Source organism: Morone saxatilis, unplaced genomic scaffold (genome assembly GCF_004916995.1).
Source record: "Morone saxatilis isolate NCDOM2014 unplaced genomic scaffold, NCSU_SB_2.0 Contig12, whole genome shotgun sequence".
NCBI classification, from domain to species: Eukaryota; Metazoa; Chordata; class Actinopteri; family Moronidae; genus Morone; species Morone saxatilis.
In genome coordinates, this window is record NW_023339674.1 from 13875742 (window position 1) to 13890190 (window position 14449).

General features: G+C 38.9%; 2 protein-coding genes across 2 annotated transcripts in view; one reads left to right on the forward strand and one right to left on the reverse strand.

Annotated features, from left to right (window-relative positions):
• Positions 1–3599: 3599 nt before the first annotated feature.
• alkal1 (ALK and LTK ligand 1) lies at positions 3600–12478 on the reverse strand. Its single transcript, XM_035652745.1, has 6 exons — positions 11787–12478; positions 11127–11408; positions 8903–8956; positions 7643–7726; positions 5944–6017; positions 3600–4093 (listed from the first exon to the last, which is right to left on the reverse strand). Exons 2-5 carry the CDS (start codon positions 11395–11397, stop codon positions 5953–5955), a joined length of 474 nt encoding a protein of 157 aa, XP_035508638.1. The 5' UTR covers positions 11398–11408; positions 11787–12478; the 3' UTR covers positions 3600–4093; positions 5944–5952.
• Positions 12479–13174: 696 nt separating this feature from the next.
• zgc:153738 (uncharacterized protein LOC558115 homolog) overlaps positions 13175–14449 on the forward strand; it is a 6283-nt gene continuing 5008 nt past the window's right edge. Inside the window, exons 1-2 of the mRNA XM_035652746.1 lie at positions 13175–13303; positions 13943–14270. Of these exons, the coding sequence (XP_035508639.1) occupies positions 13293–13303; positions 13943–14270 (339 nt within the window). The 5' untranslated portion in view covers positions 13175–13292. The remainder of the gene's footprint in view (positions 13304–13942; positions 14271–14449) is intronic.

Here is a 14449-nt window from a genome sequence, read left to right on the forward strand (position 1 = left end):
ATATAGTTTTACTGTATTGAGAAAAGATTGTGAAGTCAGTAGTGTTTACTCTGCCAAAGCTTTTATTGCTTCTGCAACCATTTTCTGTTCGTACAAACTAAAACTATATAAAAGGAAAATAATCCTCAAATGAATGCAACTTGTAGAAAACAATGTGTTCTTCTATACTGACATTACAGATGACTTGATCCATGAAGATGATGCAGCTTGTGTAAGTTAAGATCAGCTGTGAATTTTTGAATGATTAATAGAGCAATATATAAATTACTAAAACAGTGCTTGGTGGTACATATGTATACTTTGATAAAAATTCTTTATCTGCTTTTGAGGCATTTATTTTTATCATTTGATAAATTAACATTTACATAATTCTTACACATTTTCTTTCAAATAAAGAAAACACTCGAAGCTAATTGTGAATTAACTCTTAGGTATGTTCACATGTTGGGGTGAAAAAAAACAGATTCAGCTGAAAGATGCCTCGCAGTAAAACAGTGAGTTTAGTATTAGCCATGGCAAGCGTCAGAGCGCACACAGTGAGGGGCATGCAGAGGGGGTGGCAGGGAGAGACCTGTGCCAACACCTCCAGCACATGGGATCAAAGACACAGCAGCTGGCACACAGACAGAGCTGCAGCAACTCACTTCCCATCAAACTATCTTGTGCAATGTGGACCAGAGTCCATACAGTATCTTGGAAGTGCAATCTAGCGGTCAAAGCATCCAAACCATCCTGGCAACAACACACAATGGAGCAATAACATCGTCTTTCTTTATTAAATCTGTCAAAGTCAATCATATCCATGATATTTCTATTTTGGTGCGATGCAAATGTTGGAGAAGAGCTTACTCTGATGATGACAATGGATTCATCTTTTATCTGTCAGATTCCTAATGGAAGCTGTATTATCTGAATGTATATTATTGGTGACTCATGTACGGATTTATGCATTCTTCAAAGGACATAGCAAGAGCCATGAATTAATCATGAGACATGGAGTGAATCAATGAACCGTCTACAACAGTTTTACAGCCATCAAGGCTACTGCGATCACTATAAATAAGGTGGTTTGCTTCAATGAGGCCTTGGGGTCTAAGAAATTGGATTAAAGTGTTTACTTTTGCCACAAAATTCGTCTGCGGATTGGGGGGGGGGTTGATAAACGTCATAAGGAGCCATGTTTAGGTTTTAGGTTATATGCTATTCATAATCCTCGCTGAATAGTTGGCGCGTGAAACATTTCAGTTATTAGTTAGTGCCAAAGGGCTACTCAAATAACGTGTGTACAATTTCGATTAAAGACTGGGGACAAAAAATGGGACAATCCATTTACTTGGTGAGCTGGTATCAACTCTGGGTTTTACTCAAAAGGTCTCCTATAAGACTGGTGCTACTGTTAGTCCAAATCACATCCTACTACAGAATAAAGGATTTAAAAAAGAGCGAATCTGTAACTGTATCTGTTTCAAATGACACAACAGTGCAGCTGGAGGTGACTCGCAGTTAAAACAATTAGGTGTTTCTTTTCTCTGTCGCTGAGCTTTGGTGCATCAGGGTGCAGTCTGACAGGAAGGAAATGGCTTTGGTCTCTATTTACTATTTATCGCACCAGCATTTCTCAGAGGTATCAGAGGAGGGATTTGGTGCTTGTGTGTAATTGTGTTAGAGCCCTCCCACATGCTGTCCCCAGTGCATCTTCTGTCTCCTCTCCTAATCTGTGCTGTTTGTCTCCAGATAAGTGATATCCTCTTCAGATTAGGATCCGGTGTCCGTGCCCTGCCCACCCGGAGGGGAAAGGGATCCCCAGTGCGTCCCCATGAGGTGCAAGCCGTATTTTTAGCTGTCTAATCCTTTTATAGCTCGAGCAGAAAACATAACCCCTTTCCATTAATTGTCCCAGGTAATCATGATACAATATGCCAGAGAAGAAGTCGGTTTTGAGAATATTCAGGAATTTGATGGAGCGCACATTTCTAAGATGTGATTTAGGGAAGAGAGGCAATCGTCCATTTTATGGCCCTTCAGAACAAGACTATCTCATGTCAAGCTGGTAACATGTTGCATGGGCTGAGATCACAATCAGTACATCCACAGAAAACACATTCTTTCAATGCAATTTCAGTTCACAACCTCTTGAATTGACAGCTTCCGTGGATGATTTTTTAATGATATTGCAACAAGCCAAACTTTGTTGAATAATGCATGATCCAATGTAACAAACGTTCCCACTGAGTCTGTAGAGACATGCTGGCGTGAGAACTGAGCTGTTGTAATCTTTGGCTTAGCGTATGTTTTCTTCAGAACCTGGTCTATCAGCGTCCCTATGTGTGTGCATGGTTCAATATTTATTTCACTACCCCAACAAAAAACAGCAGACAATCACTGTAACTATTCCCCAGGCACACGCCTCAGTACAAGATGACACAACACGACAAGAAGAAGAATGCTGCATCCTGTTTGTTTTGTCAGGACTTTATAGTGTTACTGTAAGGGTAAATACACAATTCAAGAAGAGTTTTATTAAATGGCAGCTCTGATGTTTGTATATGTCCCATTAGAAAGTCACTGTAAAGGAAATGACAGCTTTGCTTGTTTTAATTCTCAGTGTTTGCTGGTTTTCATTTACAAAGCCTAAAAGGCAAAAAAAAAAAGGATCTTCAGAGAGAAAAAAAAGACACTTTTCTTGTCTGGCACGAAAACAAGTCAAGTTGGATGTTATGTTCGGCGTGCTTCAGATTTCAGCCAGTTTACTTAAACATGTAACAAGTGGGCTGAGGCTCCAGGTCTGTAATAGCAGGCACGCTTCATTCATTAGGATTATGATGATCGAGAAAGAGTTTGCTTGAAACAGTCATGCTTTCTAAACTGCATTTATCATGTGTCAAAGCAATTTGCCAAGCGTTCCAAAAGGCAAAATGATGCTCTCAAGAAGCAAATAAAACTAAGATTATCCACTTCCACTCAAATATAGCCACGCAATTTAGATAATCTCCATAGAAAACTGCAAACATTAAAATGCCTTGCACATGTGATTACTTAGTTTGCTAAGCTTTTGCAGGTCTTATCCAAAGTATATTTGGTTCTGTTGAGCTTGAATTGCTCAACATCCTGTTGAGTCCAAGAGTCCAAGATATCTGACAGCTATGATTGAGTGTGTGATTGCCAGAGACAAACACAAGAACCTGCCAGCAATTTTGCAACAAACTTCAGTTAAAGGAGGGAATTCTGTAATGGTAACACCTGCTCAGGGACAGAGCAGACTGCATCAGTGAGGTGCGGAAAAATGAAAGCGAAATGTTCGAGCCAGAAAAATAAAAAAGTATTCCCACTGCAGCAAGTTTGTAATGAAATCCAGTTTTGCTCAGTGCTTTTTACAAATTTAAATGATACTGAGCAGAGAAAAAGTCTTGGGCAAATGTGTCGTCACTAAAAGACCTCACGCATTTTTTCAATAATAAGCAGTCCACTCCCTTGAGCTCCATTTGCGGTCACACCCATCACGCTGTCTGCCTCCACAAGGCTGATCCAACTCATACTTTCCCTCATTCCCCTCATCTCCAATAATATCAGAATATGCTGTGCTTCAATATTCTTTATTGTTCAATACTGCAGTGCATTATCACCACCGTTGTCGTTCTCACTGTCAGCAATCACTCAAGTGCCAAATAAAATGTAATGAAGACGGAGCATGACAAATCTTTCAGACCAATAGTGGAAGAGGAATTCAAATATAAGGAGAAGAAGGAAAAAAAAAAAGGTAAAGCTTCCTCTCCGTCAGATATAACTTTTATATAACCAAAATAATCAGATTTCTTGAATGATTGTGAAATTATTATATACATACCATTTCAATAAATAGGTGTATTTAATATTAAATTAATGTTTCCTTACAAATATATGGTACAGACAGGTAAATAAAAAGCAAATCCATTCAACAACAACCAACAATGTCCATCAGCATTTTTAGTAATGACAACAAAAACAACAAAAATAGAAACTATAAACACAACAATGTTCATATGACTGCTGTGAATTTGAAGGCACTTCCTTGGCAACACGTTGACCATTGATCCCTCTTCCATTATTCTGGGACCTGGAATTAATGAAAAAAAAAAGATTAGAGTTAAACATCTTCAGTTTCTGCTTTAAAGATTTATTTTAGAGAAAAAGTATTCCGTCCAGTATTGGCAAAGACAAATGCTGATATCCCGACCTTTCTAAGGAAGTCGTGTTGCTAGCTCTTAAAGAGGGTCATTACTGCCCTACCATTACTGGCATTCCTCTGTGTTATGTCTAAGCTCAATCAGAAATGACCAGGATGACTAAATAATGAGTCACTTAATGCGCCTTCAAAAGTCCTTCGATTGTGACATATACGTTTGTTAGATTTCTTAGAACAGTGCAGACAGGATCTTATTATCTGATTCACTTGAGAAACTGAATACCTGAGGATGTGTCAGCCTCTTCAATTTTTGAATCACCAGAAGTCCTATACCACGAAAAAACTCAAATTAACTGAAATGACCACTTGTGTAGATGAACTCTCACAGCAATCACTCACCAGCTAGACCTAATTGCTAATTCGCTGAGAGCACATGCTTTTACTCATGTTGGATTTAGGATCGGCAGCGAACGCATCAGACCTGCTGTCATCGAAGATCACTTTAACAAAGGGATGACTATGACTACGTCCAAAATGACTCCACTGACGACAGTCTGAGTCCTTCCTTTGTCTTGATAATGGCTATGTTTAGTGTTTAAGGTTAGCGTGAGAAGCATGTAGAACTGTTTCTGACAATAAGTTGACCAAAAGATGGCACGGCATCATGAGAGGCTTCTCACTAACAGACATTCCTGCACTCATTTCCAGGTGAGGCGTAATCAATCACACTAGTAGCAGTTCTTTTCAAAACAACAAAAGAGCTTTCACAAATGTACATGCATACAGTGGGTTTAAAGAAATGATTTAACATCAAGTGTATCTTTTAATCCATGACCATCTGAGTGATGTGAGAGCCATTATTACCTTCACACCCATTCAGAAAAGGCCTGTTTAACCAAGAGCTGGCATAAGACAAAAAATAGTCATCAACAATTTTAATAATTAATTCAAAGTATTTGATATCATTATAAAATGAACATCTCTGGGTTTTGGACTCTGGGAAACAGTCGTGGAAACAATTTTCTGAAATTTTACTGAAAAAACAATTAATCATAAAAATAATCAACAGATTAATTAAGCTTTTGTTGCATCACTAAGTAGTAATTGCAGTAATTTTGCAGATACAGTAACTGTTGACCATCACCAGTTACCAATATTTCTCTTTGGATGACAAGTAAAAAAAAGAATCAGCAGTATTTAACTGAGCATTGTATTGTACTAAAAATGTATGAACAACATACAAATACAAAAAAGTAGTAACACTTCTTCCCAAATTCTTTGCTGTATCCTTTTGATGTTCTTGGGGCAGGAGACACTGGGTCTAGAGCTGCATCACATGTTCATTTGCTCAACAAGATGAATTCAGTGTTTTAATATAGTACATCACTCTCCTACTTGTTATGAAATAGATTTGTGTGCAACTTCAGCCAACCAGCACCAACTTTAAATAACTGTTAAATTAAAATTAAATACATAAGAGCCTCTTCTGACAGGAATGTGTTACAACGTGTCCAACACCAAGAAATATAATATTCGTAAAGCATACAAATGTTGAACAGATGCACTTCAGATATGTTTCTGATTATGTGAGCATCAGTTTTCTTCAGCTTCAAATCAGACACATTGGAATAAATCTGACCACAAGCAACAAAGAAATGCCTTCATGTCACGCTGAGAGAGATAGAATTGTACACACAATTAATATATCTTAATTAAAAAAACTTTACTTTGACATATCAGAGGATGTTGACAAAGAATCAGAGAAAAACACTTTTACTTACATGCAGTATCTACGATTGCATGCAGAGTGGACTCATTGCTAGTCGTGTTAGCAATCTTGCACATCTTTTGTAATCTGAAAAAAAAATGACAATGGGAAAAAGGACATAAATATGTTAGCAAAATACCCTCCCTCTAATTAAAGCCCCAACACATAATTTGCCTCCCTAAATAGCTGGATTCTTGAACATTGGAATCAAATGATTGTAATAAAGTTTTAAATTCTGCTATAAATTAATACTAGTCAAGTATTTTTTACTTTGATGTTTAAAAAATAATGCAAATGTCCCAGTGTTTTCAAAATACTATTAATATATGTGCCGCCTGTCCTTTAAAAACACAGTGTGTCCTAGTACTCAATACATAGCAGTGTCAATCACAGTGAGACGGACAAAAATATTCATACCAATGAAAAAGACACTAGAGGCAGCACTGACGTCAAAAGTGTTGCAATAATTCCTGACTGAGCATTTAAAGTTGCAATGTTCCTTTAACAGAGCGGCTCTGCATGTAAAGTACACAATCACTCAGGTTTTTCTAATAACATCATCAGTAACATTAGCATGAGAGATGAACCATAAATGTTGCAGCCAACAATACTCTGCGTCATCCCAATACAACAGAGACAAATGAATCCGGATTGTGGCCCAGTTGCCATCTGTAATTGTCCACCATGTCCCCCTGTTTGGCTTGAACTAAAATACTGCATATCACAGCAGGTCATTTATCCATTGCTTAAAGTCTGACTTGATGTTGTCTTGACTGCATCACAGATGAAAAGGCAGCATGAAAAGAGGGGCTTCTTTCTCTTATAAACTCTGTTTCTTATTCACAATAAAGGAAAGTTGAGCTAAACAGATATCCATCTGTGACAGGGGAGCATCGTCTGCAATCATTCTCCGATGTCTGCTTGGCGTCATCTCCTTAATTCCCAAATGTAAACATCCCAGTGGCTTGGTGGTTCCCAACCTGGGGTTGGGAAACCCACCAAGGGGTCACAAGATACATTTAAGGGGTCCCTAGCAGATTAACAATGTTGGACAAAGGGAAATAAATATGTTCTTCTATTATTAATTATTGGATAGTTTTACATCTACATGATCCTAGACACAGAAATATGCAACCCGTTACAAGACCAAGAGATCAGGGTTAGCTTTGCTTTGAGGGGTCATGAACCAAAATGGTTGGGAACCACCGCTCTATACACAATTTGGTCATAGATCCAGATCCATTTAGAAGAAACACTCATATAAAGTGTTCAGCTTGTCAAATCCTGACACTGGTCACAATTTAGTAGTCATGACTAAATATGCAACAATCAAAGTTAAAGTTTGGAGAAAAAACATCTTAACTGATTATTTATTAGTTTAGCACTCAGCTAATCTGCTTCATCAGGACTGTTTGGGTGTGGTTTGATCAGATTTGATTGACAGTGGCAAACAGCCCATCAACTGTTGCTGGATTTTGATTATAGATTTTGCTGATTGGTGCATGGAAGTATGTGACATTAATGCGCCTACTACTTAAACCCAGTAAGAAGAGCCCAAATAAACAAAACTAAATACCGCACAAACAGAAATCTCTCAATTGAAATGACCCAAACTGTGGTAAATGTTTTTTGTTCTTGGTGGAACAAATCACTCAAGATGCTGATTGAAAACATGGATTTTCAAGGACTGGAGGGGGAAAAGGCATACATACATGCTGGTCTTGAGCAATCCCTTGTGTTGTGATAAAGTCTATGAAAGTGTGTTCTGCACTCCGACGAGAACTTGACTGGTCCTGCTTAATGGAAAAGGTCTTGTCAGGCAGGCAAAAGTAAAACGATTTTAAGGGCATCATTATTTCATCTTTATCCAATTAGCTAGTATCACCATGTCTAAGATAATTGTGAGTAAACAATAGAAATAAACAGACAAATCACAAGTGAAAGTGAACAGAGTACCATCACAGATATCAATCAATCAAATATCAATGACCACACGACTGGGGTCGGTGGAATTTTCTTTCAGTGCAGCATTGTAGGTAAGCTCAACAGTGTCAGTAATATCAAACATAGACAGGTAAGAGTGTCATATTAGACACAGTGACAATATTCAGATTACCACAGGACACAATTCTTTTTTCAAAGATTGCTACAGGAGTTTTAGGTGCAGATACATCTGTCAAAGTTAGTGATCAGAGGCCTTATTGCAGCTAGAAAAAAAGTTTTTTCAAAGGGGATGATTTGGTGGGCAGGGAGGGATCTATAGTGCCCCTCAGAGGGCATCAGCCAGAACAAGGCTCTTTTGAGTGTGTGTTTGTGATATAATGGTTCAACTGATGGGAGCAGGGTGCCAATAATCTAGGATAATTGTTTGAACTATGCGCTGCAGTTTTTGCACGTGTGACTGTTTGTGCTGCTAAACTGTTATGGATAAGGTTAGTACGCTCTAAATGATGGCTGTGTAAGACCAATGGAAGAGACGTCCTCTTCTTCTTTGCTGGGCTTACATGGTTAAGGAGTCAGGGTTCACTGGACTTAGTGAACAGAGGAATTAAGTCCTCAATTATAATCACCTCTAAGAGTTTCTGCACCAACATTTAAACTTCCAGATTTTCACACCAATAATGAAGTGTACTCATAGGTCCTGAGACAAATAATCAGCTTAACCTTGCACTGCCTTCAACTTAATTCTGTCAGCTTCAGACCATGTGCAATTTCTCTGCGCTATTGCCCTACAGCTAAGCCAGGCAACCCTCTTCTGACCCACAGCAGTGCCAGTGTTCACAAAGCTTTCTATGACTTAAGCATACTGTATGTTGGTTGGCTTACAGGAAATGATTTTCTCAAAGGGGCAAAAATTTCTGGCCTAAAGTTGCAAGGGAAAAGTGCCAGCTATGCTCTGCCAGATAAAATAGTTTTGCAATGTCTGGAAGAGACAACAGTGAGTGCAATTGCACTCATGGCAATTTTCTTACCTGTGAAATGCTGAATGAATTTGCCTTTCATGTTTACATCTCTAGGAACAATTTCTGCAGCAAAAAAACAACAACAAAAAACACTGTTAGCTTGTCAATCAACAGTCATTTTACAACAACTAAGCACTTGCCAAAAGTTACAAAGTAATCATGATGAATATGTTACTGTCAGATTCACCCTCCCCTGCATATATCATTGTGACGCTGCAAATGTCAATTCAACATGAGGCAAATCATATTATTCATGATTATTATCTCAGATTTAATTTACATTTTTTATTTTTTTACTACAGTATAAAATAAATCTAGATGGTTTCTCAAGTAACCCCCTTTCTACTCAATGTCCATGCAGTCAATACATGTAGGTGTCTGATAACACATTAGCCACGCTAACAGGCTAAAGAGATTATTGTATTGGAGTTTAATGCTCATCAGAATAAATCCATGCTAGTAGTTACTGGGCTAACATCACATTAGCCCCCAGACTCAGGAACATGTAATACTGTAACTGCAGCAGGAGGATGAAAGATGACAATTTAGCTAATTGGAAAGCCAGCAGAGGAAGTAATTTTAATATATTTGAAGTCCAAATATAGAGTAAGTAAAAAATAAAAATAAAACACTGTATGCATTTAATAGGTTAATAGTTAATAGGATAAACGCACCTACAGTATATATCTTAGTATTCTAGAAAGAGTTATGGACTTGTAAGAGCCAACTGTGCCATCAAGCCAAAACCCAGATGTGAAGAGTGAAAATGGCATCCAGGGTGTGTGTACTGTATTTCCTGGGGATTAATAAATGCATGTCAACAAGAATAAAATACAAAGGTCTAAAGGTGCCAGTCTAAAGACAATTTCTTGTGCCACACATATGAAAAAATCAGATAATCCCAGTTGTAAAAAATAAAAGTGTTCCCTAGTATTATGTCTGTCTTAGCATAGCTGTGATTCTGATGACAGCCATGGCTTTTGAGGAATGTGCAGAGACAACTACTATAGGGTAAACACATCATCACACACATGTTCCTCCTTCCTCCTCATTGTGTTCAAAACATCTATCCTTGCGTGACCATGGATCTTTGGTAGCGTCACACGCACCAGTTGCTAATATGCTGCTTTTAATATCCTCAAAAGATAAATTCCATCCAGTCAGTGGTCTGAGAAAGGTACTTTTCCAAGTGCATAAGCTGGGGCCGAGACTTTGAGCTTTACAATGTCTGTGCAACGTCTCTAAAACATGATCTAATTGATAGTGATGGAAGGGAGAATCTGAAATTGCAGATAAACAACACACCATGTTCACTCGGCACTGCACATACCAGGGAGGCACAGTCCTAGATTGCACTACAAGTTAACTTTTGCCTTTTGCAGAAATAAAATCAGTTACTGTATATAAAAGGATTTTCTGGGTACATTTTCTTTATTACAGTCTGACTTGGGAAAACCTTCTGTCTTGGATCTCAGATAATTGAAGAGATATGTATCAAAGATTAACTTAAATGGCTTAATTCCAGTCTCGACATAATGCTTTATTTAAGCCAATAAAGGCAGAGCTGCAGCAAGCACATTCTCACTTGTGGGAGACCTCAGATAGAGCTCAACACCCGTTTAGTTCAGGAGAAATGAACAACATTACATACATTAATTAATGTGACACAACACAGCCAATCTCGAGATGCTTTCTGGAACTGCCGTAGCGTGTTTGTGTACGTGAGCGGTGGTCATCATTCATGTTTAAGATTCCACAATGAATCATACTGAATGAATCATTCACAAGTTTGCCATGGTGATGCTCCTCCTACATGAATCCATAGTACCTATACACGTCTCCATTCATCAGTCCATCACGGTTTGAATGAGGGAGCGATACTGTTTGTCCAAGACATGTGGTGAAGAGGTATCTCTTATAAATAAGAACAGCAAGTTTGATAAATGTGAGATAACCACAGATGAAGCATACCTGGTTCACATGCATCATATAACTACTGTAAACTGAGTTGGACTTTTAAGGACAGGAGGATGTGGACACTGTATGTTGTTTAACACATATGAACAGGCAAACCCAATTTTCCTTTCTTGAATTAACATGCATACACCAACTTGCATTCAGGCTCCTAAATAGGGTGTACAGCACAGACCAGACCAATGACAGCTGTCTCCCACGGTAAAATGGGGATTATGCTTTCATCATCAGGACCTAAAAATAAATCTTATCAGCTTACCTATGAGTCTACTGTTATCCAGCCTAGGAGCATAGAAAGGCTTTTCACGGGAGGAGAACTTCATGTCTTGGGCTGAAGTGAAGAGTCCACTGCTACAGCGCCTGGAGACGGCTTTCTCCTGTCGTTGGCTATCTCTGATAACCTGTAAGATTAGATCCAACAGGGTCCTTCTTTCTTTCTGCTTGACATCCTTGCTGTCCATACACTGGCCCGAGGTGATGAGCAGAAAGAAGATAGTCAACAGTATGTGCCATTTCCTCTCCACCTGCATGACTTCACTGTCTGAAAAACATGAGCAAATAAGTTCTGTTACACAGGGGTTACATTGTTTCTACTGAGTCATTCAATTGTTTTAAGTATTCTGACAACCAAAGGGTAAGCTGTGCACTCTGCATCAAGCTTAACCCCAGCAGATGTATGAGCATTGTTTGCCATTTGAGATCCTTCACATTCACGAAATTACACACACACACACACACACACACACACAACAACAACAACAACAAAAATCCATGTCAGAAGTAACATGCATAGCCTCTAAAACTAAAACTAACTAATCGTCAGAAATGTTCTAGTCCAATTCACTTTACGCAGCATGCGCATTTCTTCTAGTTTAGTACAAAGGTAAAACAAATGTAGTCGACCTAACTTTACACTTACTCGTTTAGGAGTTAAAGATGCTTATGTCCTGGAGAGTGGACACAGTTGTCTTCAGCAAATTCTTCCAGGCGTTGTCTGTGGTTCCGACAGGAGAGAGAGAGAACAGCCAGTAGATTGTGCTCACCACCGTCTTTCTTGAAATAACGCGTCCCTATTTATACGAGGAGCCACCTTCTTGAAGGTAATACAATCGATTTTGAGTGGGTGGTAAAGCAATGTTGACATCTTTGGTGCAATTTCTTCCAGTGGCATTCGCTCACTTTGGCATGCGCCCCTCCTTTACGCACCAAAGCATCTCTAGTTTTAGTTTTACAAGACTACTCAACTCCAAATAGAAAAGACCCCTTCCAGACCGAGTAATGGTTTTAACATCCAAAGGGAGCCCCACTTACATTCCCAATAAAAAAAAACGAACGACAAAGACTGTGGCACGGCAGCGCGCAAGAAAGTAGTTTTCCAAATGGACCAACTTGGTGGATGTTGGATGCAGAGAAGAGAAGAATCTGTGGGCCTGTAAGCTTCTAGCTGACCTGTCAGTGTGTCGATGTTTTTGTTCACCGATGTCCAAGTCTTGTGACCGCCTAAGCGCTGCAGAGAATGCGCCTCCAGGAGCAGCCATCCGGCTGTTTTCCACCCTTACTGGATAGAAATCTATAATTGAGAGAGAGCTCTATAGAATTAGGAAATTCGAGGGGACATAAATGGTAGAAAAATGCATTTGAAAGGGAGTCCACAAAGTTATGGACTTCTGGCGCAGCTGTCTGAATTATAAATCCTCCCTTTAAAGACAATCTCGCTGTAGTTCAAGCCCAATGTAAACGAGTGTAATAATAGTTCATTAATATGAAGTCCGCAGATTGGTTGATATTTTCAGCTGTCATTTATAGTCAACATTTATAATTAGGCTACAGCCTCCTTAATATGTGCCGACCTGTAATCTGGCACTGGCAGCTATACAACGCATTTGCACTTTGCATGAATCCCGTTACACTATACAATATTTTTTTTTTTTTTAAAAACACATCAACAGACTTTATAAGTGTCTGTGAATCCATAAAAAGGACGTCATCTAGTGGTGTCTCACTTGTTGCGCAAAGAGTCGATGTGGTTCAAAGAAGCTGTAGGCCTATAAATACCTACAGTGCACATTATTACGTCCATTACCGGTTAATTTATTTTAAACCCCAAAGGCTTACAGCCTAATGAAAATAATATGAATAAAATTATTATTATTAATAATAATATTAAGTGAATTAGGCTATGACTGTCACACTGTCAGATTTCCACTGATTAAAAGGTGATTTCGAAATAGGTGCGTTACTTCCGGAATGACTGTTACTATGGAGACGGGGCAAGCACTATGGCAACTTGAGGAAGCTAACCCCATGTTAGATACACTAGAGCTAACGTTACTTCAGTTTTACACTATACAACTTGTCTGGTTATTTGATAAGAAACATTTAAAACATTATTTCTCTCTCTCTCTCTCTCTCTGGAGGCAGGAACATGTCGCAAAGGTAAACTTTCCAGCAGCCACCGCCGTTATTTGTGTATTGTCAGCGGCGACCGTAGTTAAGCGTTAATTTAACTTAGTCAGCCTGCTGGTTTCACGCGAACGACCCCTAGCAAAGCAAAGTAGCAGCGTCGTGCTGTGCATACAAGGCAAACATATAATTCACTTATAATACTTTGTCTTGTAACTCTGGTAACAAATGTAAAAGTTAGCGCTCAATAGCACGACATAAAGCAATGTTAACAATAAAACAAGCTATTTGAAAGTCTGTTCTTCCAGACCTGGTTCATGGCAGCAGGGTGGCAGCAGTGACAATATGGCAACAATAATGACACTGCTACTGAGTACATGGCATCCAGTAATTGTTAGCAAATGAGACTCCTGCTGGTTAAACTGTTGTGACTGGTGGATGAGCAGCTCTGGCCTTGCTGCCCTTTACATTTCTAGCTTTAACTTATGACCTTTTATCGAAACACCACAAGAATACCACAAAAGACACTAAAAGGGAAAAAAACAAAACGTATCTTCTTTTTTTCTTGTGTTTGATTATTTTTCTCTGAATAAGGTATGACTCATCTACCATTGATTAAGGTACAGTTTTCCCAGTTCCCTCAGCTCATCACTGTTGTTCACACTGTTCCAGGACATACAGCCAGCAGTGGGCAGATGCCCATTTACAGCTGAGCCGTCTGCTAACTGAGGAACTGCCTGCTGAGCCCCCTCGCCCAGAAAAGGACAGGGTAGTGTTCTTCCAGCGCCTGGCCATGCTTTATGTGCACTACATCCAAATCTTCAGACAGCTGGAGAAGATCTACGACCAGGTGGTCCACCCTCAGAAGAGACGAGTTATCCGGGCAGTTCTGGATTGTGTGATAGGGAGGGTGTTAGAGCTGAAGAATGAAATGGTGGAAAAAGAGTTTTCAGAGTACCACTACATGGATGACGTCCTTCACGACCTAAAGCTTACACCAGTGAGTTTATCAGAGCAAGTATAATGTAAATTACCTGAACAAAATGATATTTACTTATTCACAGCAGACAATGGATTTATCAGGGACGACAATTCAATAATGACAAAACTCAACAGATATTTTCTTTCTAAAAAAAAAAAGAGTTCCCCAATAGGGATTAATAAAGTACATATCTATCT